The 26,414-nt window shown below is 39.5% G+C and overlaps 1 protein-coding gene across 1 annotated transcript in view; it reads right to left on the bottom strand.

Annotated features, from left to right (window-relative positions):
- Positions 1–5,931: 5,931 nt before the first annotated feature.
- The window catches only part of VSTM5 (V-set and transmembrane domain containing 5), a 99,385-nt gene continuing 78,902 nt past the window's right edge, over positions 5,932–26,414 (bottom strand). Inside the window, exons 2-4 of the mRNA XM_053708619.1 lie at positions 16,616–16,942; positions 8,002–8,139; positions 5,932–6,396 (exon numbers count right to left, since the gene is read on the bottom strand). Of these exons, the coding sequence (XP_053564594.1) occupies positions 6,308–6,396; positions 8,002–8,139; positions 16,616–16,942 (554 nt within the window). The 3' untranslated portion in view covers positions 5,932–6,307. The remainder of the gene's footprint in view (positions 6,397–8,001; positions 8,140–16,615; positions 16,943–26,414) is intronic.

Raw genomic sequence — 26,414 nt, 5'->3', positions numbered from 1 at the left:
GCTCTGTGATTGGTCTGACTCCTCACACACTGAAGGGTTATCCAAAAAGAATGTCTCCGATATGAGACCAGTGGTGTTATCATAAGTTATGATTATTGTCTGTATCATGTTTATATTAGATATGATACGAATATGATACGAATGAATTTGTTTGACAAAGACAGATATTTTTGCAATCACTAGAAACTTTTGTTACAAATAGAGGTCCTGATACGCTCTTAAGAATTTACCAATGGTGTTCAATTTATCTGTACACATCCACCAAGAAAGGGGAGTGTTTGTGGAAATGTTTGGTAGTGGCGGCAATAAAAAGCCGGTTTTAAAACTTATTTTATATGCCTGATGAAACGGCCAGGAGGGCCGAGAAACGCGTAGCAATTTTAAACTTGTTTATATTTGATGAAGTGCCTGTCAACTCTGTGCAATAAAAGTTTTAAGTTTATTTTAACCTAACTTGAGCCTGGAGATTGAATGAGAGCATACCACTACCAGACAGTCCATTGATTGGAGGGCCATTGCAACCGAAGATTAGCCGGAGAGAGCCAGCTGGCCAGCTCTGATTGCCAGCCCGCTTCCACAAGCACACTGGTGTGCTGTGCTAAAGTGTGAGTACCCTGTGTACAAATCTTCTGAAGTGTGTGCTTACTTTATCCCTATTGATACACACATTTGTGCGCCTCTCTTTTTGTCTTCGTCTTTTTCCCCTTCGTCAACTTTTAAGAAAAATTATTGCCGGTCCCTGATTCTCAGCTGGAATTGTGGGGTTCCATCCCTAAGGTGGATGGTGCCATTTTGATGCTAGCTAAGCGTACCCCTATCCCTCTGGAGGATAGTTCTTCCTTAAGGGAACCTATGAACAAGAAGTTGGAAAGTTACTTTAGAGAAATGTTCCAACACACAGGATTTTTATTTCAACCGGCGGCAGCGGTTGCCGCTGTGGCTGCCGCCTACTTGTGCAACTCTCTGTCAGAACTTATCGAGGTGGAATCTCCCCTCGAGGATATTCAGTAGAGGATTAAGGCCTTAAGAATAGCCAACGCCTTTATCTGTGATGCGAACATGCAAATTATACGTCTAAACGCAAAGGCTTTAGGCTTTCCGGTCCAAGCTCGCAGGGCTCTCTGGTTGAAATCTTGGTCTGCGGATATGATTTCTAAATCCAGACTCCTTTCCTTACCATTCAAGAGGAAGGTTTTATTTGGTCTAGGTCTAGACTATTATTTCTACCGTTACCAGAGGGAAAGGTGCTTTCCTTCCGCAGGATAAGAAGAACAGACCTAAGGGACTACAGTCCACTAATTTTCGTTCCTTTCGTTCGGACAAGTCCCAGAGAGCTCAAGCTTCTTCCAAGCCCGAGCAATCCAAGAGTGCCTGGAAGCCTGCTCAGTCCTGGAATAAGTATAAGCAGACTAAAAAGCCGGCAGATAACAAACCTGCATGAAGGGGCGGCCCCTGATCCCGGACCAGATCGAGTAGGGGGCAGACAGTCATTTTTCTCAGACACCTGGTAGCAGGATGTTCAGGATGCTTGGGTCCTGGAGGTTGTATCTCAAGGATACAGGATAGGATTCAAATCTCATCTGCCCAGGATAAGATTCCCCCTCTCCAGACTGTCTACAAGACCAGAGAAGAAGACAGCCTTTTTAGATTGTGTACGGGATCTAGCCTCCTTAGGAGTAATTATTCCAGTACCTGTTTCAGAAAGAGGTCTGGGGTTCTATTCTCTTTGTGGTTCCCAAAAAGGAGGGAACTTTTTATAAAATTCTGGATTTGAAGTGCCTAAACACATATTTCTAAGTGTCCCCTCCTTCAAGATGGAGACTATCAGATCGATCCTTCCCCTGGTTCAGGAAGGACAATTTATGACTACCATCGATCTGTAGGATGCATACCTGCATGTTCCGATCCACAAGGATCAACACTTCCAGTTCTTAGCACTTCCGTTTGACTTAGCTACTGCACCCAGGATATTTACAAAGGTTCTAGGTTCTGAGTCTTCTTCAGTCACATGGATGGAAGATAAACTGGGTGAAGATAACAGAATGAATTTCCTGGGTACAGTTATAGACTCGGTATCCATGAATATCTTTCTAACAGATCAGAGATGTTACAAGCTAGTAACAGCATGTCTTGTCCTCCAGACCTCCTTAAGTCCTTTGGTTGCCCAGTATATGGAGGTGATTAGACTCATGGTGTCTTGTATGGACATTATTCATTTTGCCAGATTCCATATCAGACCTTTACAACTATGCATGCTGAGATAATGGAACGGCGATCATTTAGACCTGTTCCAACAGATAGTATTGGACAACCTGTCGAGAGACTCGCTCTGTTGGTGGCTCTGTCAAGATCACCTGTCAAGAGGCACGTGCTTCTTGAGACTGTCCTGAGAGATTGTGACTATGGATGCAAGTCTATCTGGCTGGGGAGCCATTTGGGGTGCCTGGAAGGCACAAGGGTTATGGACTCAAGAAGAGTCTACCCTTTCCGATCAATATCTTGGAACTCCGGAGAATCTTCAAAACACTGAAGGCTTGGCCTCTACTGAGTTCAACCCAGTTTATCAGATTCAAATCAGACAATATAACTCCGATTGCCTACATCAACCATCAGGGAGGAAGAGAAGTTCCTAAGTGATGAGGGAGGTCTCTCAAATCTTAGAATGGGCAGAAGCCCACAACTGTATGCTGTCAGCGATCCACATTCCGGGTGTGGACAACTGGGAAGCAGACTTCCTCAGCAGACAATCTTTTCACCCGGGAAAAATGGTCACTCCACCCCGAGGTGTTTACAGAGATTTGCAGTAGATGGGGGAGGCTGAAGATAGATCTTATAGCCTCTCGTCTCAATGCCAAACTACCCAGGTACGAGTCGAAATCGAGGAATCCTCAAGCAGAGTTAATAGACGCTCTAGCGGTTCCATCTCATATATCTCTTTCCTCCATTGCCTCTATTCCCTTGTGTGGTTGTCTGCATCATTCAAGAGCAAGCATCAGTAATTCTAATTTCTCCACCCTGGCCACGAAGGACCTGGTTCGCAGATCTGGTGAGAATGTCCTCTTCTCCTTCGTGGAGGATACAGGGTCCCTTCCTACATCAAAATCTAGATTATCTGAGGTTGACTGCATGGAGATTGAATGCCTAGTCTTAGCCAGGAGAGCTTTCTCTGATGGTGTCATAGACACTTTGATTCAAGCTCGTAAGCCGGTTACTCAGCGCATCTAACATAAGGTGTGGTGGACTTACCTGCACTGGTTGCCAGAATTTTATCTTTTCTCCAAGATGGATTGGAGAAGAGTCTATCTGCCAACTCTCTGAAGGGACAGATATCGGCCCTGTCTGTGTTGCTGCACAAAAGATTAGCTGAAATTCCGTATGTGCAGTCCTTTGTTAAGGCTCTGACTAGGATCAGATCTGTGTTTAGACCTGTGACTCTGCCTTGGAGTCTCAATCTTGTTCTTAGTGTTTTGCAGTAGGCTCTGTTTGAGACCATGCATACTGTTGATATTAAACTCTTATCTTGGAAAGTTTTGTTTCTATTAGCCATTGCCTCTGCTCGCAGAGTCTCTGACATTTCGGCTTTACAGTGTGACCCACTTTACCTTGTTTTTCATGCCGATAAGGCTGTTTTCGGCTGAAGCAGCTTTCTGGAGAAAGGTTTTGCAGGCTGTGGTACCATCAGATTAGGGTCCGCCTTTTTCTTTATTCCCTCCCATTATTCCTTCAGTGTCCTGTGGAGCTTGGGTATTGTTTTCCCAACAGTAAGGAATGAAGTTGTGGACTCTCCCTGCCTTATGGAAAGAAAACAAAATTTATGCTTACCAGATAAATTCCTTTCTTTCCTGGCAGGGAGAGTCCACGACCCCGCCCGTAAGAATTTTTTGGACGGCTCCCTTTTTATTCTTCTTCTGGCAACTTTATTCCCTGATGTTTCTCCTAATTTTCCTTGTTCCCTCGGCCAAATGACTAGGGGGATGGGGGAAGTAGGAGGGATATTTAAGCCTTTGGCTGGGGTGTCTTTTCCTCCTCCTAGTGGCCAGGTGTTGTATTTCCCAAAAGTAAGGAATGAAGTTGTGGACTCTCCCTGCCAGGAAAGAAAGGAATTTATCTGGTAAGCATAAGTTTTGTTTTTGAAGGTTTTGGTGACTTTTACCTGATAAAAATAAATATTAATATATCCTTCTAACATCATAAGAACCTGCACATTGTTAACAATCAATAGACAGTTTTATTATTTGTTGGCTTTAAAACGTCAGAAGATTGTGAAAGCCTATGCACAAATAAAAAGTCTTGCTTGCTTTAATAAAGGGATTTGAAAATTAGCCTGGACCCACAAGTGTCAGGGTAAAACAACATCATAATACAATGTAATATTCATAGTATTTTTTTCTATTTGCTTTTTCACATAGAGATTACTTTCCTATCCAAAGCAATATTATGGCAGGAGAGCTGGAACTTTAAAACAAATTAAACAAATTAGTAACAGTAGATGTGCTGGACCTAGTGATATTAAAGGGACATTGTACACTAGATTTTTCCTTGCATAAATGTTTGTAGATGATCCATTTATATAACCCATACAGGTTTGTTTTTTAAAAAAAATTTATGTTTAGTTTTGCTTATTTTTAAATAACATTGTGCTTATTTTCACACTCCTAACCAAGCCCCAAAGTTTTAGAAGTATACTGATGTATACCTACTCCAGCTTGCTCCTGTTTGTGTAAAGAGACTTTTCATATTCACGGGAGGGGGGAGTTTCTGCTCTTTTTGTTTTCCAGCCCATTTCAGTGGGTGTCCTAGCCTAACCTTTTCAACAGTGCTAAACTGAGAGCTTCTAAGTAAATTTTTAAAAGGTTTTATACTGGATTTTTAGATCAGTATCTGTGCATATTTTTCTTTATAGTAGTGTCTATTGTATGCAGTATTATGAAAATTGGTGTATACTGTCCCTTTAAGAGCGAGTGTTGGCATCTAGGCCGGGAATATGACATACTGAGCCAATAGTGTATGGCTATTACCATTTCAAAGCTGTTGTCAGCTAAACACAAGAGACGAGTCAGGTATAGGAAAGTTATGGAACACAGTACAACATCACAATGCAATACAGATGTGCAGCCTATAGTAGTGAGTTGCGTAAAAACAATCATAAAGAAAACAATTTATTAAATTAAATTGTAACATCTAAAGAAAAATTGAAGAGATTTTTAAACATAATTTATTGCTTAATGTAAATTTATCATTGTAGTACATTTTAAAGTCATAAATTAACATCTTAAATATATTAACAACAGTATAGATGATAAAGATTAAGTTATTTTCTTTGGTGTATTATATAGATAAAATATTTTTATTGAGAATTGAGAGTACACAAATATTCTTTAAACTTTCAAAGAATATTTGTTAATGAGAGAGAGTAGATTTTTACTAAACAAAAGCACAAATGTACCAACAAGTCATTGGTATAAAATAGAAGTATGATATATTTGGTATGGTCTGTGGTATCCAACTTATCTTGTTGAAAATTAGAGATCCACCTCTTAATTAAAATAAAATAAATAATTTCACAAACGTCTGGCTTTAACATACTATTTGTGTCAATAAATACAGTTGCCGACGGGGTCTAACCCAATTTCTTCATAACTAATATAACTGAAGGATAAGCTTTCTATGCATTCGCATATTTCCAGAAGGATTTATGTAGAAGTAAATATAAGTAATATTTTAATGCACATTTCTGTCCTTAGGTAACTATTTATTAAATAGACTTTGTAAACAAAATACATATTTATATTATTTGTTTTTAAACCAATGGACTACATTTAGTTTAGCAATTTGTTTACTAAAAAAAAATACAATATAATTGACACATCCATATATCAGGCATACACTTACAAGCATTGCTATTCAGGAAAGAAAACAAGGCTTTGAATTTCATGAACTCTTATCTTTTTGATATGATCTTTAGACAAGTTTATACACGCGGCAGAACACGATGACTTCAAATGATTTATGGAATCTTCTCAAACTGGTTCCATCAGATTACCTTGTATTGTATTGTAGAGTACACTGTAAACTTTTGGCAATATTCTAATGTAGAAGTATTAAAAAAAGACTTGTTTCCAATACTTATCCCAGAATAATGTCAAGTAATGTGGTTGTCTTGTCCATGTAAATACACATTTTTGTGTAAAATTTTATATTAAGGGTGAATACTGTATACAAGTTTAGATAGCACAGCACACAGTGCCTACATGACGGATCTGTCTATATTTAAAACCACAAACACTTGGTAAACACAAGCTCACACCTAACAGAAATCATTGCTGTATCTTGAGGTAGACGCTGTTGATGGGCCACTTGACAAGTCGGATATAATTCGCATTTCAACCTCTTCAGCTGTAAAAACAAAGAAATGTACCATGATATTAAACCGGTAACTATAATAAAGGGGTTATTCTGTAGTAAAAACAACTGTAATTACTCTTAAAACATAAGTGACAATAAAATATAACAACAAATAAAGTTCAAATAACATGTGGAAATAGAAATACAAATCTGCTAAGACTGGATGTATATCAAATGTTTTCCTCTTAGGGACACCAAATACATTGTAATTACAAGATGTTGTGTTGCTATAGAATAACATGCCAGCCAAGTCTAAACATTTTTAAAACAAATGTACACCTTGTTTGCTTCAATTGTTTTTCAATAGCCAAACTCCACCCTCCAGTTGCCTTTTATGGAGGAGTAAACTGTTTGTGCAGACAACAAGGCTAGCCACAGTCATTATTTTAGTATAAGCAGCATTGATTTGCAGTTGTTATCTGCTGAAGCTAATTAGGGACAGATATGTAGCAGGTTTAGCCTTTAGAAGTCTGCAGGGGGCATTTTCTGTTCTGGGAATAAAAAAAAGCAGATTTATTTACAGACATATATACACATATAAACACATAAATATACATGTCCACATATATAGACATATATAAGTGCATTGGAGCACTTTGTAGTTAAAGGGATACTAAACCCACATTTTTTCTTGTATGATTCAGATAGAGCAGGCAATTTTAAGCAACTTTCTAATTTACTCCTATTATCAAATTTTCTTCATTCTATTATTATCTTTATTTGAAAAAGTAGGAATCCCTCTGGATAGAGCTTGCTGAATGGTGGCTACATTTAGCCACCAATCAGCAAGCGAAACTTAGGTGCTGAACCAATAATGGGCCGGTTTCTTAGGTTACATTCTTGCTTTTTAAATAAAGATAGCAAGAGTATGAAAAAAATGATAATAGGAGTAAATTAGAAAGTTGCTTAAAATTTCATGTTCTATCTGCATCATGAAAGAAAAAAATGTGGGTTTAGTATTCCTTTAAGTAGATGAAAACATGTTAAAGCATATTTATGCAATATTCATATTTAATAATGTGTTATAGTGTGTATTTAGTGTAAATATTTCTCATTCCTATGTAGCACATAGCAGAATATGATCTATGTATTTATAAACAGATATTCCTATATATATATATATATATATATATATATATATATATATATATATATATATATATATATATATATATATATATATATATATATATATATATATATATATATATATAAAGAATATATTCTTATATGTGAAGAACATTGGAATGTGAAATATGTGATATTTTCATGCCGGGTTAGCATCCATGAGAATATGTGATTGGGTTTGCTTGTGAGTAGGGTGTTATGCTCCTTTGACTTTTATGGGGGAATAGGTTATCGCGTGAACGATATTCAAAGTTCGGCTTCTTGCACTTGTTGGCTTAGTGCGCAATCGAAAAAAGTTTACTTTTAACTCATAATGTAATCTAGCCCTAAATACATTGTAATTACAAATACAATACATTTTTGTTGTATTGCTATAGAATAACATAAGGCTTCAATGTTATGCAGAGCTTTTTGGCCTAATGTCTAATATCAACTATGTGATATAATAAACGTCAGACATATAGTTACCTCTTCGACTTTGTTTCCTCTTCGTGGCAACATTTCCACATTTGTTGCAAAGCCACATAAGGCAAATTAGCACAGCTGAACCTGCAGCAAGAAATGCAATAAACACAGCTACAAAATAGAAGTCTTCATAGAGGATTTCTGGGTGGAGAAAAGGAGGGGAGAGAAATGAATTAGTAACACAGCCACATCTATAAAAGGACTAACACAAGATATATATACTGTATAGATATCAGCTTAGAAGCACTATCTAATACTAGACTTGTGCAGTGGCGAAAAATTAGTTTCGGACGAATCTTTCAGAACAAGTATTTGGAAAAATTATTTTTCTGAATATCCGGTATTCGTTTAGTTTAAAGTGAAACAAATACTGAATATTCGGGGAACATTTACATTTACTTAAACAATGTAAATGTTCCTTTTTTCACCCGTAGCCTTAAACTTACCTATAGCACGCTGGAGAGCCACACTAAATCCCGCCCTTCTTAACAGAGCCACAGTCCACGCTAAAGTATCTTTTTCTTTAGTCCTGGGATCCTCCTATCAGCACGGCCCACGCCTCTGTGAAGAGGGGTCGAGATTAGTGCAGCTCTCCAGCGCTCTACAAGTAAGTATTTAACCTTCATTAAGCTAATTTCAAGGAAACAAATGCATACTAACGTATTTTGTTAGTACTTGTTTGTATTCTTTAAACTAGTTAATGAATTAGTTTGGATATTCATTTAGTTAAAACAAAATGAATAACATAATTTATGTAAGAACGTACCTGATAAATTAATTTCTTTCATATTAGCAAGAGTCCATGAGCTAGTGACGTATGGGATATACATTCCTACCAGGAGGGGCAAAGTTTCCCAAACCTCAAAATGCCTATAAATACACCCCTCACCACACCCACAAATCAGTTTAACGCATAGCCAAGAAGTGGGGTGACAAGAAAAAAGGGCGAAAGCATAAAAAATAAGGAATTGGAATAATTGTGCTTTATACAAAAAAATCATAACCACCGCAAAAAGGGTGGGCCTCATGGACTCTTGCTAATATGAAAGAAATGAATTTATCAGGTAAGTTCTTACATAAATTATGTTTTCTTTCATTTAATTAGCAAGAGTCCATGAGCTAGTGACGTATGGGATAATGACTACCCAAGATGTGGATCTTCCACGCAAGAGTCACTAGAGAGGGAGGGATAAAATAAAGACAGCCAATTCCGCTGAAAATAATCCACACCCAAAATAAAGCTTAAATCTTATAATGAAAAAAACTGAAATTATAAGCAGAAGAATCAAACTGAAACAGCCGCCTGAAGTACTTTTCTACCAAAAACTGCTTCAGAAGAGGAAAACACATCAAAATGGTAGAATTTAGTAAAAGTATGCAAAGAAGACCAAGTTGCTGCTTTGCAAATCTGATCAACCGAAGCTTCATTCCTAAACGCCCAGGAAGTAGAAACTGACCTAGTAGAATGAGCTGTAATCCTTTGAGGCGGAGTTTTACCCGACTCGACATAAGCAAGATGAATTAAAGATTTTAACCAAGATGCTAAAGAAATGGCAGAGGCCTTCTGACCTTTCCTAGAACCGGAAAAGATAACAAATAGACTAGAAGTCTTTCGGAAATTCTTAGTAGCTTCAACATAATATTTCAAAGCTCTAACTACATCCAAAGAATGCAATGATCTCTCCTTAGAATTTTTAGGATTAGGACACAATGAAGGAACCACAATTTCTCTACTAATGTTGTTAGAATTCACAACCTTAGGTAAAAATTTAAAAGAAGTTTGCAACACCGCCTTATCCTGATGAAAAATCAGAAAAGGAGACTCACAAGAAAGAGCAGATAATTCAGAAACTCTTCTAACAGAAGAGATGGCCAAAAGAAACAAAACTTTCCAAGAAAGTAATTTAATATCCAGCGAATGCATAGGTTCAAACGGAGGAGCTTGAAGAGCCCCCAGAACCAAATTCAAACTCCAAGGAGGAGAGATTGACTTAATGACAGGTTTTATACGAACCAAAGCTTGTACAAAACAATGAATATCAGGAAGATTAGCAATCTTTCTGTGAAAAAGAACAGAAAGAGCAGAGATTTGTCCTTTCAAGGAACTTGCAGACAAACCTTTATCCAAACCATCCTGAAGAAACTGTAAAATTCTCGGAATTCTAAAAGAATGCCAGGAAAAATGATGAGAAAGACACCAAGAAATGTAAGTCTTCCAGACTCTATAATATATCTTTCTAGATACAGATTTACGAGCCTGTAACATAGTATTAATCACAGAGTCAGAGAAACCTCTTTGACTAAGAATCAAGCGTTCAATCTCCATACCTTTAAATTTAAGGATTTGAGATCCTGATGGAAAAAAGGACCTTGTGACAGAAGGTCTGGTCTTAACGGAGGAGACTCCACGGTTGGCAAGAGGCCATCCGGACAAGATCCGCATACCAAAACCTGTGAGGCCATGCTGGAGCCACCAGCAGAACAAACGAGCATTCCTTCAGAATCTTGGAGATTACTCTTGGAAGAAGAACTAGAGGCGGAAAGAGATAGGCAGGATGATACTTCCAAGGAAGTGACAATGCATCCACTGCTTCCGCCTGAGGATCCCTGGATCTGGACAGATACCTGGGAAGTTTCTTGTTTAGATGAGAAGCCATCAGATCTATTTCTGGAAGTCCCCACATCTGAACAATCTGAAGAAATACCTCTGGGTGAAGAGACCATTCGCCCGGATGTAACGTTTGGCGACTGAGATAATCCGCTTCCCAATTGTCTATACCTGGGATATGAACCGCAGAAACTAGACAGGAGCTGTATTCCGCCCATACCAGTATTCGAGATACTTCTTTCATAGCCAGAGGACTGTGAGTCCCTCCTTGATGATTGATGTATGCCACAGTTGTGACATTGTCTGTCTGAAAACAAATGAACGATTCTCTCTTTAGAAGAGGCCATGACTGAAGAGCTCTGAAAATTGCACGGAGTTCCAAAATATTGATTGGTAATCTCACCTCCTGAGATTCCCAAACCCCTTGTGCTGTCAGAGACCCCCAAACAGCTCCCCAACCTGTCAGACTTGCATCTGTTGAAATTACAGTCCAGGTCGGAAGAACAAAAGAAGCCCCCTGAACTAAACGATGGTGATCTGTCCACCACGTCAGAGAGTGTCGTACAATCGGTTTTAAAGATATTAATTGAGATATCTTTGTGTAATCCCTGCACCACTGGTTCAGCATACAGAGCTGAAGAGGTCGCATGTGAAAATGAGCAAAGGGGATCGCGTCCGATGCAGCAGTCATAAGACCTAGAATTTCCATGCATAAGGCTACCGAAGGAAATGATTGTGATTGAAGATTTCGACAAGCTGAGATCAATTTTAGACGTCTCTTGTCTGTCAGAGACAGAGTCATGGACACTGAATCTATCTGGAAACCTAAAAAGGTTACCCTTGTCTGAGGAATCAATGAACTTTTTGGTAAATTGATCCTCCAACCATGATCTTGAAGAAACAACACAAGTCAATTCGTATGAGATTCTGATAAATGTGAAGACTGAGCAAGTACCAAGATATCGTCCAAATAAGGAAATACCACAATACCATGTTCTCTGATTACAGACAGAAGGGCACCGAGAACCTTTGTAAAAATTCTTGGAGCTGTTGCTAGGCCAAACGGCAGAGCCACAAACTGGTAATGCTTGTCTAGGAAAGAGAATCTCAGAAACTGATAGTGATCTGGATGAATCGGAATATGCAGATATGCATCCTGTAAATCTATTGTGGACATATAATGCCCTTGCTGAACAAAAGGCAGGATAGTCCTTATAGTTACCATTTTGAATGTTGGTATCCTTACATAACGATTCAATATTTTTAGATCCAGAACTGGTCTGAAGGAATTCTCCTTCTTTGGTACAATGAAGAGATTTGAATAAAACCCCAGCCCCTGTTCCAGAACTGGAACTGGCATAATTACTCCAGCCAACTCTAGATCTGAAACACATTTCAGAAATGCTTGAGCTTTCGCTGAATTTACTGGGACACGGGAAAGAAAAAATCTCTTTGCAGGAGGCCTTATCTTGAAGCCAATTCTGTACCCTTCTGAAACAATGTTCTGAATCCAAAGATTGTGAATTGAATTGATCCAAATTTCTTTGAAAAAACGTAATCTGCCCCCTACCAGCTGGGCTGGAATGAGGGCCGCACCTTCATGTGGACTTGGGAGCTGGCTTTGGTTTTCTAAAAGGCTTGGATTTATTCCAGACTGGAGATGGTTTCCAAACTGATACCGCTCCTGTGGGTGAAGGATCAGGCTTTTGTTCCTTATTGTGACGAAAGGAACGAAAACGATTATTAGACCTAAATTTACCTTTAGATTTTTTATCCTGTGGTAAAAAAGTTCCTTTCCCTCCAGTAACAGTTGAGATAATAGAATCCAACTGAGAACCAAATAATTTATTACCCTGGAAAGAAAGGGAAAGCAAAGTTGACTTAGAAGACATATCAGCATTCCAAGTTTTAAGCCATAAAGCTCTTCTAGCTAAAATAGCTAGAGACATATACCTGACATCAACTCTAATGATATCAAAGATGGCATCACAAATAAAGTTATTAACATGTTGAAGAAGATTAACAATGCTATGAGAATTATGATCTGTTACTTGTTGCGCTAAAGCTTCTAACCAAAAAGTTGAAGCTGCAGCAACATCCGCTAAAGATATAGCAGGTCTAAGAAGATTACCTGAACATAAGTAAGCTTTTCTTAGAAAGGATTCAATCTTCCTATCTAAAGGATCCTTAAAGGAAGTACTATCTGCCGTAGGAATAGTAGTACGTTTAGCAAGAGTAGAGATAGCCCCATCAACTTTAGGGATTTTGTCCCAAAACTCTAATCTGTCAGATGGCACAGGATATAATTGCTTAAAATGTTTAGAAGGAGTAAATGAATTACCCAAATTATTCCATTCCCTGGAGATTACTTCAGAAATAGCATCAGGGACAGGAAAAACTTCTGGAATAACTACAGGAGATTTAAAAACCTTATTTAAACGTTTAGATTTAGTATCAAGAGGACCAGAATCCTCTATTTCTAATGCAATTAAGACTTCTTTAAGTAAAGAACGAATAAATTCCATTTTGAATAAATATGAAGATTTATCAGAATCAACCTCTGAGACAGAATCCTCTGAACCAGAGGAACCATTATCAGAATCAGAATGATGATGTTCATTTAAAAATTCATCTGAAAAATGAGAAGTTTTAAAAGACCTTTTACGTTTACTAGAAGGAGGAATAACAGACATGGCCTTCTTAATGGATTTAGAAACAAAATCTCTTATGTTAACAGGATTACTCTGATTATTAGATGTTGACGGAACAGCAACAGGTAATGTAACATTACTAAAGGAAATATTATCTGCATTAACAAGTTTGTCATGACATTCATTACAAACAACAGCTGGAGGAACAGATACCACAAGTTTACAGCAGATACACTTAACTTTGGTCGATCCAGCACCAGGCAGCGTTTTTCCAGAAGTATCTTCTGACTCAGTGTCAATCTGGGACATCTTGCAATATGTAATAGAAAAAACAACATATAAAGCAAAATTGATCAAATTCCTTAAATGACAGTTTCAGGAATGGGAAAAAATGCCAGTGAACAAGCTTCTAGCAACCAGAAGCAATAAATAATGAGACTTAAATAATGTGGAGACAATAGTGACGCCCATATTTTTTAGCGCCAAAAAAGACGCCCACATTATTTGGCGCCAAAATGCTTTTGGCGCCAAAAATGACGCCACATCCGGAACGCCGACACTTTTGGCGCAAAAAACGTAAAAAATGATGCAACTTCCGGCGACACGTATGACGCCGGAAACAGAAATTTTTTTTGCGCCAAAAAAATCCGCGCCAAGAATGACGCAATAAAATGAAGCATTTTCAGCCCCCGCGAGCCTAACAGCCCACAGGGAAAAAAGTCAAATTTTAAGGTAAGAAATTTTTTTATTCATATGCATTATCCCAAATAAGAAACTGACTGTCTGAAATAAGGAACGTTTGAACATCCTGAGTCAAGGCAAATAAATGTTTGAATACATATATTTAGAACTTTATATAAAAGTGCCCAACCATAGCTTAGAGTGTCACAGAAAATAAGACTTACTTACCCCAGGACACTCATCTACATGTAGTAGAAAGCCAAACCAGTACTGAAACGAGAATCAGTAGAGGTAATGGTATATATAAGAGTATATCGTCGATCTGAAAAGGGAGGTAAGAGATGAATCTCTACGACCGATAACAGAGAACCTATGAAATAGACCCCGTAGAAGGAGATCATTGAATTCAAATAGGCAATAGTCTCCTCACATCCCTCTGACATTCACTGCACGCTGAGAGGAAAACCGGGCTCCAACCTGCTGCGGAGCGCATATCAACGTAGAATCTAGCACAAACTTACTTCACCAACTCCATAGGAGGCAAAGTTTGTAAAACTGATTTGTGGGTGTGGTGAGGGGTGTATTTATAGGCATTTTGAGGTTTGGGAAACTTTGCCCCTCCTGGTAGGAATGTATATCCCATACGTCACTAGCTCATGGACTCTTGCTAATTACATGAAAGAAATCCGTGTTTTTCATCACAGATTGGCATTTGTAACTAAACCAATGCAAAAGCCTATCTATAACCGACTTTCACGTGTACAAAAAAAAACTTACTAGAACTGAGTCACATTATATGTATCAAATATATCACACTGACCTTTAGGAAAGAAAATGAACAGAAAGACTAAAAAAAAAAAGATGGTGCACTTCTTGTGCATATATTGAAGTGACAGTATAGTAAGTCTTATATATGCATAGTATCTATCAGCAGTGCATTGTAAAATATTTGCATATAAAGTAAATGTGTGTTTTATAAACATTTATGCTGTAATTTTATCAGCAAGATTTGCATTATTTTGCAGTCCAGAGACACAACCCTTGGTAAATATATTGAGATTAGTTTACCTTATCTCTTTTACTATGGTAAAATAAGGACAGTATACAAATTAGCTCCTGCACATATCAAATAATCACTGTGTAAAATGTAGCCGGGCTACTCTAGTAGACTATATATGCAGCCTTTTCTAAAAAGTGAAAAAAACCCATAATATTCTACATCTTTTATTATTATCAACCATTTAAGATTCAATTTTGAGTTTAACTTTGAATATTGCACAACAATATGCATGAAAAATGGGTGATTCAAACTTCAACTACCCTAAAGTATTCTTTTAATTAACTCAAGTGTGAATAATACTCAAACCAATATGGGGTGCCCTTACTGTTATTTAAAGGGATAGTCTAGACAAAATTAAACTTTCATGATTCAGAGAGAGCAGGCAATTTTAAGTAACTGTCTAATTTACTCCTATTATAAAATTTGCAAGCACCCTGGGTAGTGCTTGCTAATTGGTGGCTGGATTTAGACACTCCTAAGCTTACATTCTTGCTTTTTCAAATAAAGATACCAAGAGAATGAAGAAAAATCGATAATAGGAGTAAATCAGAAAGTCGCATGCTCTATCTGAATAATTTAATTTAATTTTGACTAGATTATCCCTTTAACTCATGCAGAAATGACTGATTCTTAATAAGAGAAAAGTTTATAGTAACACATCAGGTTTCATGTAGTTTGTAAATATTTATAGTAACATAGCACTTTTGATTTCAACATTTTAGACAAAAAAAAAATAGTCTATTTGCTTATGTGCTTGGTTATAGATAACAAGGTTGGTTGCAGATAAACATAATAGCATCACAGCAAGAGTGCCTGAGGATTTGACAGTAAAAATAAAATAAAATAAAAAGTCTATTTGCTTATGTTCTTGGTTATAGATAACAAGGTTGGTTGCAGATAAACATAATAGCATCACAGCAAGAGTGCCTGAGGATTTGACAGTAAAAAAAAAAAAAAATGCTTTTGATAGATGCACATTATATTAGAGGAAATGTCTTCTGCTATTTTAAAAGGGACCTTAAAACTGGTTTAAAATTGCCTTGCTCCATTTCAAATTATGGAGTTACTGCATTCTAATTCTTTCCATTGACATTTAAAGGGACATGAAACCCAACATTTTTCTTTCAAAATTCCAATACAGCAAACAGTTTTAAAAAAACTTTCCTATTTACTTCTATTAATTGTGCTTCATTTTCTTAGTATCCTTTATTAAAGGAGTAGCAATGCACTACTGGGAGCTAGCTGATAACATCTGTAAGCCAATGACAAGAGGTAAGCAGCCACCAATCCTCAGTTAGCTCCCAGCTCCTGAGTATTCTTTTAAAAAAATGTACCAAGGGAATATAGCAAATTAGATAATAGAAGTAAATTGGAAAGTTATTTAAAATTGCAAGCTCTATTGGAATCATAAAAGAAATGTTTTGGGTTTCATTGCCATTTAAAGCTTGATCTTATAAATTTATTCCTCTACCGGCTCTTTTACAAAACATGATTGCAACCTAAAAGGTAAGTAGAAAATGTAGGCATTAAAAACAAGGTTTTAAATTGTTAAACCAACTTTTATGTCTTTTTACCAGACTGGAATAGAAATCTACTGTCCAATGGGGTGATTCCTACCATGAACATTCAGGATAATTGTCCCGTGCTTGATACTTCCAATATCTTCAGTTATAATAACCACATAATATCCAGTGTCTTTTACTCCAACATCCATAAGCAGTATAGAGCCATTGTCATATCTGTTGATTCTGTCTTTATAATCTCTGGAGACATTAAAGTAAGACCCATTCTTCCATTCGGTAATGCGCTGGATCTTCCATTTAGACATGTATTCCCACTGGATAGTTGGTGTCCCATTAGATATGTATTGTACTGACAGCAAGATGTCTTGTGACACTGTGGCATTTATAATTGTCTGTGGAACTAGCAATGTGATCCCTTTATCTAAAAGAGAATAAAAAAATAGGTTTGGTCCATTGATACAAGTTCTCATAGAAAGTCAATTTATAAATATTTAGATTTTTGTTCCTTTCTTTGACAGTCCTTATTTATTTTTAGAAATTGGTTATTATAGCACAAGGGCTCTGTTAGTATAATACCAAGATAAGAAACTAAAATACTAATAAAGAAGTATAACAATGATGTAATATTGCACAATCATTTATATGATTAAAGGGTCATTCAATTCAAAATAAACTCTCATGATTTAGATAGAGCAGGCAATTTTAGGCAGCTTTCAAAAATTATTAATTTGTCTTTGTTCTCTTGGTATCTTTATTTGAAAAGCAGGAATGTAAGCTTTATGAGCCGGCCCATTTTTGTTTTAGCACCTGTGTAGCGCTTGCTGATTGGTGGCTAAATATAGCCACCAATAAGCAAGCGCTACCCATATTCTGAACCAAAAATCGTCTGGCTCATTAGCTTACATTCCTGCTTTTTCAAATAAAGATACCAAAAGAATGAAGAAAAATTGATAATTGGAGTGAATTAGAAAGTTGCTTAATCTCTTAATGACCAGCGCTGCAATCTCACTAAAAATAGCATGATTGTGCTATTTCTGCATGCCCCACAAGTGGGGCAGTGCAGAAATAGAAGGGCAGAATTACTGATGTAGAGAGGGTCACTCTGCGGTCCTCTTTGCATCGGACAGTGTTGGTGCTGATTATTGGTGGGTGGGAGGGTAAGGAGGGAGGCGAGTGGGCAGCCCATTGCTGGAGGGGGCGGGAGGTGGGTGGGAGGGGCGGGACCGCTATGGAAAAAAAGCGTTAGAGCGGCATTGAGTGGGAAGGAGGGGGAAGCAGGGAGAGGGGGCTTCGTAATAAAAAGGGGGGTAGAGGGTGGGCAATCGATCTGGGAGAGGGAGGGGGTAGGGTAATGAGGGGGGCAGCTACACTACAGAGGAAAATGTGTTTTGTTTTTTTATTTAAAAAAAAAAAAAGACTACAAACTGCAACATACTGGGTACTGCCAGTACCTAAGATGGCGGCCAATAGGTAGAGGGGGGAGGCTTAGAGACTTGTTTGGGGGGGATCAGGGAGTCCTACACTGCAGAAAATATTTTTAAAAAAATATATAAAAAAAAAGCCTTTAATTTTAGTACTTAAAGTGAATGTCAATTTTGATGCTAAAGTGCCCAGTTTTTAAAAATTTGATTAAAAACAGGGGCACTTTAATTCATCAAAATTTTCATTTTACTCCTGTTGTGAAAAAAAAACTTACCTTTTAATTTTGACAGCAGCTCCAGCTTCCTCCGGTCGTTGCAAGCCATTTCTGACGTCAGAAATGATGGATAGGTCACCCTCCAATCACGGCTTCCCCCCCGGGGGAATCAGTGTCTGATTCAACGCCGTGATTGAAGGAAGACGGATTCCTCATGTTAGATCCAGGAAGAGGCTTTGCAACGTGTGGAGGAAGCTGGAGCTGCTGTGAAGATTAAAAGGTAAGTTTTTTTTCTCAACAGGAGTGAAATGTAAATTTTGATGAATTAAAGTGCCCCTATTTTTAATCGTATTTTTAAAAACCGGGCACTTTAGCATCAAAATTGACATTCACTTTAAGATAGGGATGACCATTGTAGGGTGGGGGAGGGAAGAGAGCTGTTTGAGAGGGGTCAGGGAGGGATCGGGGGGGGATGTGTCAGATGGCAGGATGATCTCTACACTAAAGCTAAAATTAACCCTACAAGCTACCTAATTAACCCCTTCACTGCTGGGCATAATACAAGTGTGGTGCGCAGCAGCATTTAGCGGCCTTCTAATTACCAAAAAGCAATGCCAAAGTCATATATGTCTGCTATTTCTGAACAAAGGGGATCCCAGAGAAGCATTTACAAGCATTTGTGCAATGATTGCACAAGCTGTTCGTAAATAATTTTAGTGAGAAACCCAAAATAGGGAAAAAGTTAATGATTTTTTTTTATTTGATCGCATTTGGTGGTGAAATGGTGGCATGAAATATACCAAAATGGTCCTAGATCAATACTTTGGATTGTCTACTAAAATATATATATATAGTTTTGATAGGTAAATATAAAAAAAGGCTCTATTTCTGTTTAAATGTAGTGATGGCAAAAATGCTAAAAATGCTCTGGTCTTTTGGGGTAGTTTTTCTCTGAAATGCCCGGTCCTTAAGAGGTTAAAATTGTCTGCTCTATCTGAATCATGAAAGAACAAATTTGGATTTCATATCCCTTTAGAGTAAACAAATGAATAATGACAAATTCGTCAGTATTCATTCAATTCCTTTAAATAGTTAAAATACCTTTAGCTTGCTGGAGAGCCGTACTAATCCTGTCCTCTTCTTCACAGGGCCCCCTGCCGCGCTAATAGGAGGCTTAGTGCGTTGGCTTCCAGGGCTTGCACTAAAGGAGAGGGTCCTTTAGTGCAGGCCCTGGGAGCCGCTGCATTAAGCCTGCTATTAGCGTGCTCCAGGGCTTTGTGAAGAAGGATCGGGATTAGCACCGCTCTCCAAGTATTTTACTCTAGAGGTGAACATTTTCACCTGTAGCAAAGGGACATGTACATTTGTTTAACGAAAACTAAAGGGACACTAAACCCACTTTTTTTCTTTCATGATTCCGATAGAGCATGACATTTTAAGCAACTTTCTAATTTACTCCAATTATCATTTTTTCTTTGTTCTGTTGCTATCTTTATTTAAAAAGTAGGAATGTAAATCTTAGCAGCCAGCCCATTTCAGCACCATGGATAGCGCTAGCCTATTGGTGACTGGCATTTATACACCAATAAGCAAGCATAACCCAAGTTCTCAACCAAAAATGGGCCGGCTCCTATGCATCACATTCCTGCTTTTTAAATAAAGATAGCAAGAGAAAAAATAAAAAATAATAATAGGAGTAAATTAGAAAGTTGCTTTAACCCCTTAACGACCGACGACGTATGCCATACGTCCTCAAAAAAAAAGCACTTAACGACCGAGGACGTATGGCATACGTCGTCGGTTAAACAGAGCACTGGAAGCGATCAAAATCGCTTCCAGCTGCTCTAACAGTATTGCAGGCTTGCCTTGATGTCTAGGCATCCTGCAATACTGTTCCCGAGTGCCAGGACCGGATTGATCACTCCCCCACAAGTGATCACTTCCGGTTTCGCTCCACGTGGAGCCCGGCAGTGTTTCAGAGCATCGGAAGCGATCGGACACGCTTCCGATGCTCTGCTTGTGTGCTAAGTGCCTCGGTGGGTCGAGGCACTTAGTTAGTTATAAAATAAAAGTAAAAAAAAAACAAAAACAAAAAAAACGTATAAAATAAAAAAAAATCCCTAAATAGCCCCCCCCCCTCCCCCTTCACTAGGCATCCAAGATGGCGATGCCCAGTGCATCATGGGGCCTCTGGGGGTGTCCCTAGCCTGCCTCATCATAGGGGCAAGCTAGGGTCACCCAATCTGAGCCTCCCACCCAAAAAAAAAAATAATAATAATAAAATACCCCATTTTTCTGATCATGTCAATATTTGTAAATATTGACACTGATCAGTGTGGATCTCCCTCCCTCTCCTCACTTGCGATTTTGTTGGAGAGAGAGAGAGACCTGTATTTAGCAGAGAGAGATTTAATTCTTTTATTTGTTAAAAAAATTTAGAACCAAAGGCTCTTTTCAGAGCCATTAACCCCTAGCTTGCCAGTGATCACTATAAATCACTGGCATTAGCATAGCTGCACTTTTTTTTGCTGTCTGTGCATTTTTTTAGGGGTTAATTTTTTTTGTTCTAATTTTTTAAAAACCCAGAGGCTCTTTTCAGAACCATTTAGTTAATTTAATTTAATTTTCAGAGCCATTAACCCCTAGCTTGCCAGTGATCGCTATAAATCACTGGCAGTAGCATAGCTGTACTTTTTTGCTGTCTGTGCATTTTTTTAGGGGTTAATTTTGTTGTTGTAATTTTTTAAAAATCCAGAGGCTCTTTTCAGAACCATTTAGTTAATTTAAATTAATTTTCAGAGCCATTAACCCCTAGCTTGCCAGTGATCGCTATAAATCACTGGCAGTAGCATAGTTGTACTTTTTTGCTGTCTGTGCATTTTTTTAGGGGTTAATTTTGTTGTTGTCATTTTTTAAAAATCCAGAGGCTCTTTTCAGAACCATTTAGTTAATTTAATTTAATTTTCAGAGCCATTAACCCCTAGCTTGCCAGTGATCGCTATAAATCACTGGCAGTAGCATAGCAGTACTTTTTTGCTAGTTTATTTAGTTAATTAATTTAGTTAATTAATTAATTTAATTTAAAAAAAATTAGTACATTTTTTCTGTGACAGATACAAAAATGTCACAGAAAATATATAGTGCTGAGGAGGCGTATGCCATCCTTGCGTCAGAGTCAGATGCCTCTATGTCTGACTCAGACCCCAATTTTGACCCTGCCATATGCTCAGATACATCACTAGATGCAGTCTCAACTGATAGTGATGTATCTGTGGCTGCTAGACCAGTGTTTTTCAACCAGTGTGCCGTGGCACACTAGTGTGCCGTGAGAGATCCTCAGGTGTGCCAAGGCAGACTGGCAACAGTGTGACATATTTTTTAAACTTTGCTTGTTTTTTACTCCCAGTGCAGGGGTAGTTTGTAGGAGGCATGGCATAACAGCACAATACATACAGTATGTGTGTGTTTGTGTGTATGTGTATATATATGCTGTATTAGGCTACAATGTGTGATTTTTTTTAAATTTTGGGATGGTGGTGTGCCACAGGATTTTTTAATGTAAAAAAGTGTGCCATGGCAAAAAAAAGGTTAAAAATCACTGTGCTAGACCCCCTACCAGCCCCCCTGCTAGCCCCCCTGCCAGAAGGAGGCGTGTTGCTGCCATTGCTGCTGAAGAGTGGGTAACACCTCATCTCCAGAGGCCAGATATCCCACCCTTCACAGCAAATGCTGGCATAAATATAGATGTGGCAGGTTTTAGCCCCCAGCAGTTTCTGGAAGTGTTTCTGGGCGATGATGTATTGGGGAACATTGTCGCCCAAACTAATTTATATGCCCATCAGTTCCGTGCTGCAAAGCCTGGAACATATTTCGCAAAGCAGCAATGGGCCCCCATCAATGTGCCAGAATTAAAAAAATTCTGGGCATTGACCATGCTGATGGGCATCATAAAGAAACCCTCCATTCGCTCCTACTGGAGTACTAGCCCCATCTGCTCTACCCCCATTTTCTCCCAGATTATGTCGAGGAAGAGGTATGAAATGATTCTGCATTTCATGCACTTCAGCGACAACAGCCTGTGCCCCCCTAGGGAGCATCCCCAATTTGACAGGCTGTATAAAATCCGCTCCCTGATAACCCACTTTTCTGCCAGGTTTGCAGAGGCTTATACACCTGGAAGGAATATATGCGTTGATGAATCCCTAATGAAGTATAAGGGAAGGCTGGGATTCAAGCAGTTTATTCCTTCCAAGCGCTCCAGATATGGGGTAAAGGTGTATAAGCTCTGTGACAGCGAGACTGGGTATACTCAGGCCTTCCGGGTGTATGAGGGAAAGGATAGCCACCTTGACCCTCCAGGTTGCCCAGAACATATGGGAACCACTGGCAAGATTGTCTGGGACCTGATATTACCCCTAATGAACAAAGGGTATCACTTGTACTTAGACAATTTTTATACAAGTGTCCTTTTGTTCAAGCTACTGTATTGCTTTGATACAGTAGCTTGCGGTACAATTAAAAAGAACCGCGCAGGTTTCCCAGGACAACTTGTACGCACCCGGCTACGAAGGGGGGAGACCTCAGCTCTGCGCCAAGAGGAGCTGTTGGCACTTAAGTACAGAGACAAGAAGGATGTATACCTTCTTACCACCATCCACACAGAGAGGACGGTGGCGGTTTCTGTACGTGGCAGAGCTGAGATCATAAGGAAGCCAGTGTGCATCAAGTCTTATAACCGGCATATGGGTGGGGTTGATCTGGCTGATCAGCTGCTACAGCCCTACCTAATTATGCGGAAGACAAGGGCCTGGTACAAAAAGGTTGCAATTTACCTAATGCAGATTGCAACCCACAACGCTTTTTTGTTGTTCAAAAAAGCAAACCCCAGAGTTAAAAAGACTTTTTTACAGTTTCAGCTCCAGATTATTACGGGGATTTTGTACCATGATGCAACTGCTCCCCGGGCGGTGATGGGAGAGAGCAGAGTTGGGGCTACCCATTTTATTTTTAAAATCCCCCCTACTGCCGCAAAGCAGAAACCACAAAAAAAAAATGCAGAGTCTGTACCAAGAGGGGGAAGAGAAGGGACACCATATATCACTGTCCTGATTGCCCTGGACAGCCTGCACTCTGCATTGGGGACTGCTTCAAGCGGTACCATACAATGGTCAATTTTTAAAAAAATAAATACATTTGCTGTTATATATATATATATATATATATATATATATATATATATATATATATATATATTTTTTTTTTTTTGGTTATGTTTACAGTTAGATGTTTTTTTGTTTTTTTTACTTTTACTGTGCCAGATTTTTACATTTCACTACGCATGGGGGACATAGGTGTTCTCAGGGTGCCTTGCAGAAAACAACCTGAAGTATGTTTTTGTAATAACTTACAACAGTCTCTCCTAAATCATAGTCAAAAAGCAATGTGTCTGTAAAAATGAAAATTGAAAAATTACCACCATACACTTTCTTCAATTTTTTGGGCCAAAACGGTTGCTTCAAAGGCATCAAAGCACACCATATACAATACCTTGGGGTGTCAACATTTAAAAAATATACACTTTGAATGCAATAAATAAAAGTGGGGTATGCGATAGGCCCCAAACTAAAGATAGGCCTATCAGAAGAAATACTCTAATTTTTAATAACTAAAATCAGAAGTCATAAAATTGTAACATAACCTTCCCAAAATCCTGGCAAACCTATGCATGGGGGGCATAGGTGTACTCAGGGTGCCTTGCAGAAAACAACCTGAAGTATTCTTTTGCAATAACTTACAACAATCTCTCCTAAATCATAGTCAAAAAGCAATGTGTCTGTAAAAATGAAAATTGAAAAATTACCACCATACACTTTCTCCAATTTTTTGGGCTAAAACGTTTGCTTCAAAGGCATCAAAGCACACCATATACAATACCTTGGGGTGTCAACATTTAAAAAATATACACTTTGAATGCAATAAATAAAAGTGGGGTATGCGATAGGCCCCAAACTAAAGATAGGCCTATCAGAAGAAATACTCTCATTTTTAATAACTAAAATCACAAGTCATAAAATTGTAACATAACCTTCCCAAAATCCTGGCAAACCTATGCATGGGGGGCATAGGTGTACTCAGGGTGCCTTGCAGAAAACAACCTGAAGTATTCTTTTGCAATAACTGTAACGGTACCAACCGGATACCAAGGGTTAACACCAGGGAACAATGTCCTGCATAGGGAATCAGCAATTCACAACCCAGCCAGTTTTCAGGTTTTAAACAGAATAATACTTTATTTGAAGGCAGCATACAGATTTATACAGGTTTTTGACCCCCCCCCCCCAGATGGGGGTGGAAAGAATGTTGTACATTAGATAAAAGGGAGAAGCGCCCTTGACATGATACAATAGGATTATATTACTTAAACACTTCAACCACAGGACACTCTTGACTCTCCTTATCACTTAGGCGTTTCTCTCTGGGGGTGATCAAACAATAGAATGCTAAGCATTAATTAGATTGTAGCTGGAGCCAGCCACTTGTGGTTAGAAAATAAAGTTAACACTTTCAGTCCTGACCGAAGGGTCTGTCACAGACAACCTTTCTTACGTTATAGTCCAGAAGTGGCTAGGTTTGCCACAATGCTCCCCCAGAACCAAGCCGGCATACACAGTCTGATCCCAACGGATCGGCTTGGGGATGTCCGGGGCAACAACTTTCGGCTCAAGTAAGCTACGGGGTGTTCTCCGCCATCTGCTCCAACTTGGCTCAGTACTGCCCCCACCCCAAACATGGAAGCGTCTCTTCCCGGAGGGACTGGGCTTGGGTAGTCACAGGGTTAACATTAGAGGGATCCATGGGAGCATAGGCAGAAACAAGGGGGGCCAAGTCATTTCCAAGGAGAACATCAGCAGGTAAGTCCTTCTTGACCCCCACATTCACAAGTCTAGCGCCCACTCCCCAATCCAAATGTACCCTGGCAACAGGTAGGCGGAACACAGTGCCCCCTGCTACCCTCACAGCCACAGTGTCTCCAGTGTGCTGTTTCTCAGGCACCAAGTTCTCTTGAAGCAAGGTCATGGTAGCACCAGTATCCCGTAGACAACTGACCTCCTTCCCATTCACTTTAACCCGTTGCCGGTTATTCCGGTGGGCAGCTTGCACGGGGTCTGCTTCATGTAGGCTGCCCCAGCATTCTGGCGCCTCTACGTAGCGGGCCACAGGCTGAGGATTATGTGGGATTCCGCCAGCGGGTCTTCTCCAGGACTGTGCTTGATTCGCTGCATTTAGGGGACACTCTGGTCTTTTGTGCCCTAGTTGCTTACATCCAAAGCACCGAATAGGTTGTGAGTAGCCCCGCGAATTGAACCGGGCTCTCTGAGGGTAGTTCGTGGCCGGAGGCCGTGTGGTATAGCGGTGCGCCGGGGGTTGGTAACTGGCAGCTGCTGGGGTGACTGGGGGTCTGTACTCCACTCTAGCAGTGGGCAATCGGTATACTGCTCCCCCTGCCCCTCGTACTGCCACGGATCCGCCAGTGGGTGCTGTATCCGGCACCAAATGGGGAGCTATCAGGGTTAAAGTAGCTCCCGAATCCCGAAGTCCCTGGACCGACATCACCTCATGCAGAATTCCCAGGGGTTCCTCGGCTTGGGTGCTCAACACCTCATGAGCGGCTGGCTCCGTTTGGTAATGGTGAGCAGCCGCCCTTGGGGCCAGGTTCTGTCTGACCTGGTTCCAAGCTTGTCTGCTCCGATTTTGGGTGCACTCACGTGCCATATGTCCCCACTGCTTGCAGGTGTGGCATTGTATATTAGCCCGTCCGTTGTTAGGCTGTAGTCCATGGTGCCTCCTGGCATCAAAATGCTGGTCTGCTAATCTGGCTGCTTCGGTTAAGGTGAGGGGTTTTCGATCTCTCACCCATTCTTGGGCTTCTGGGGACAAGCCGTTAAAGAATTGCTCCAACAGCATCAGTTGTCGCAATTCTTCCATGGTGGTAGCTTGGCTGGCCTGTATCCACCCCTGAGATGCTTGATCCAGCTTGTGGGCCCACTCTGCATGGGAATCTCTTTCTGGCTTGCGCAGGCCTCTAAACTTGCGCCGGTATGCCTCTGAGGTAATGGCATATCTTTCCAAGATCGCTCTCTTCACTTTAGCGTAATCCTTGCTGTCCTCCCTGGGTACAGCGCGATACGCTTCCGCTGCCCTACCGGCTAGCTTGCCTGCTAGCACCGGCACCCATACGGACTGCTCCAAATCATGT

The sequence above is a fragment of the Bombina bombina genome, chromosome 3 (genome assembly GCF_027579735.1).
Source record: "Bombina bombina isolate aBomBom1 chromosome 3, aBomBom1.pri, whole genome shotgun sequence".
Lineage (NCBI taxonomy): Eukaryota > Metazoa > Chordata > Amphibia > Anura > Bombinatoridae > Bombina > Bombina bombina.
The sequence above is the reverse complement of the archived record's forward strand: the minus strand, read 5'-3'. Positions and strand labels throughout refer to the sequence as shown.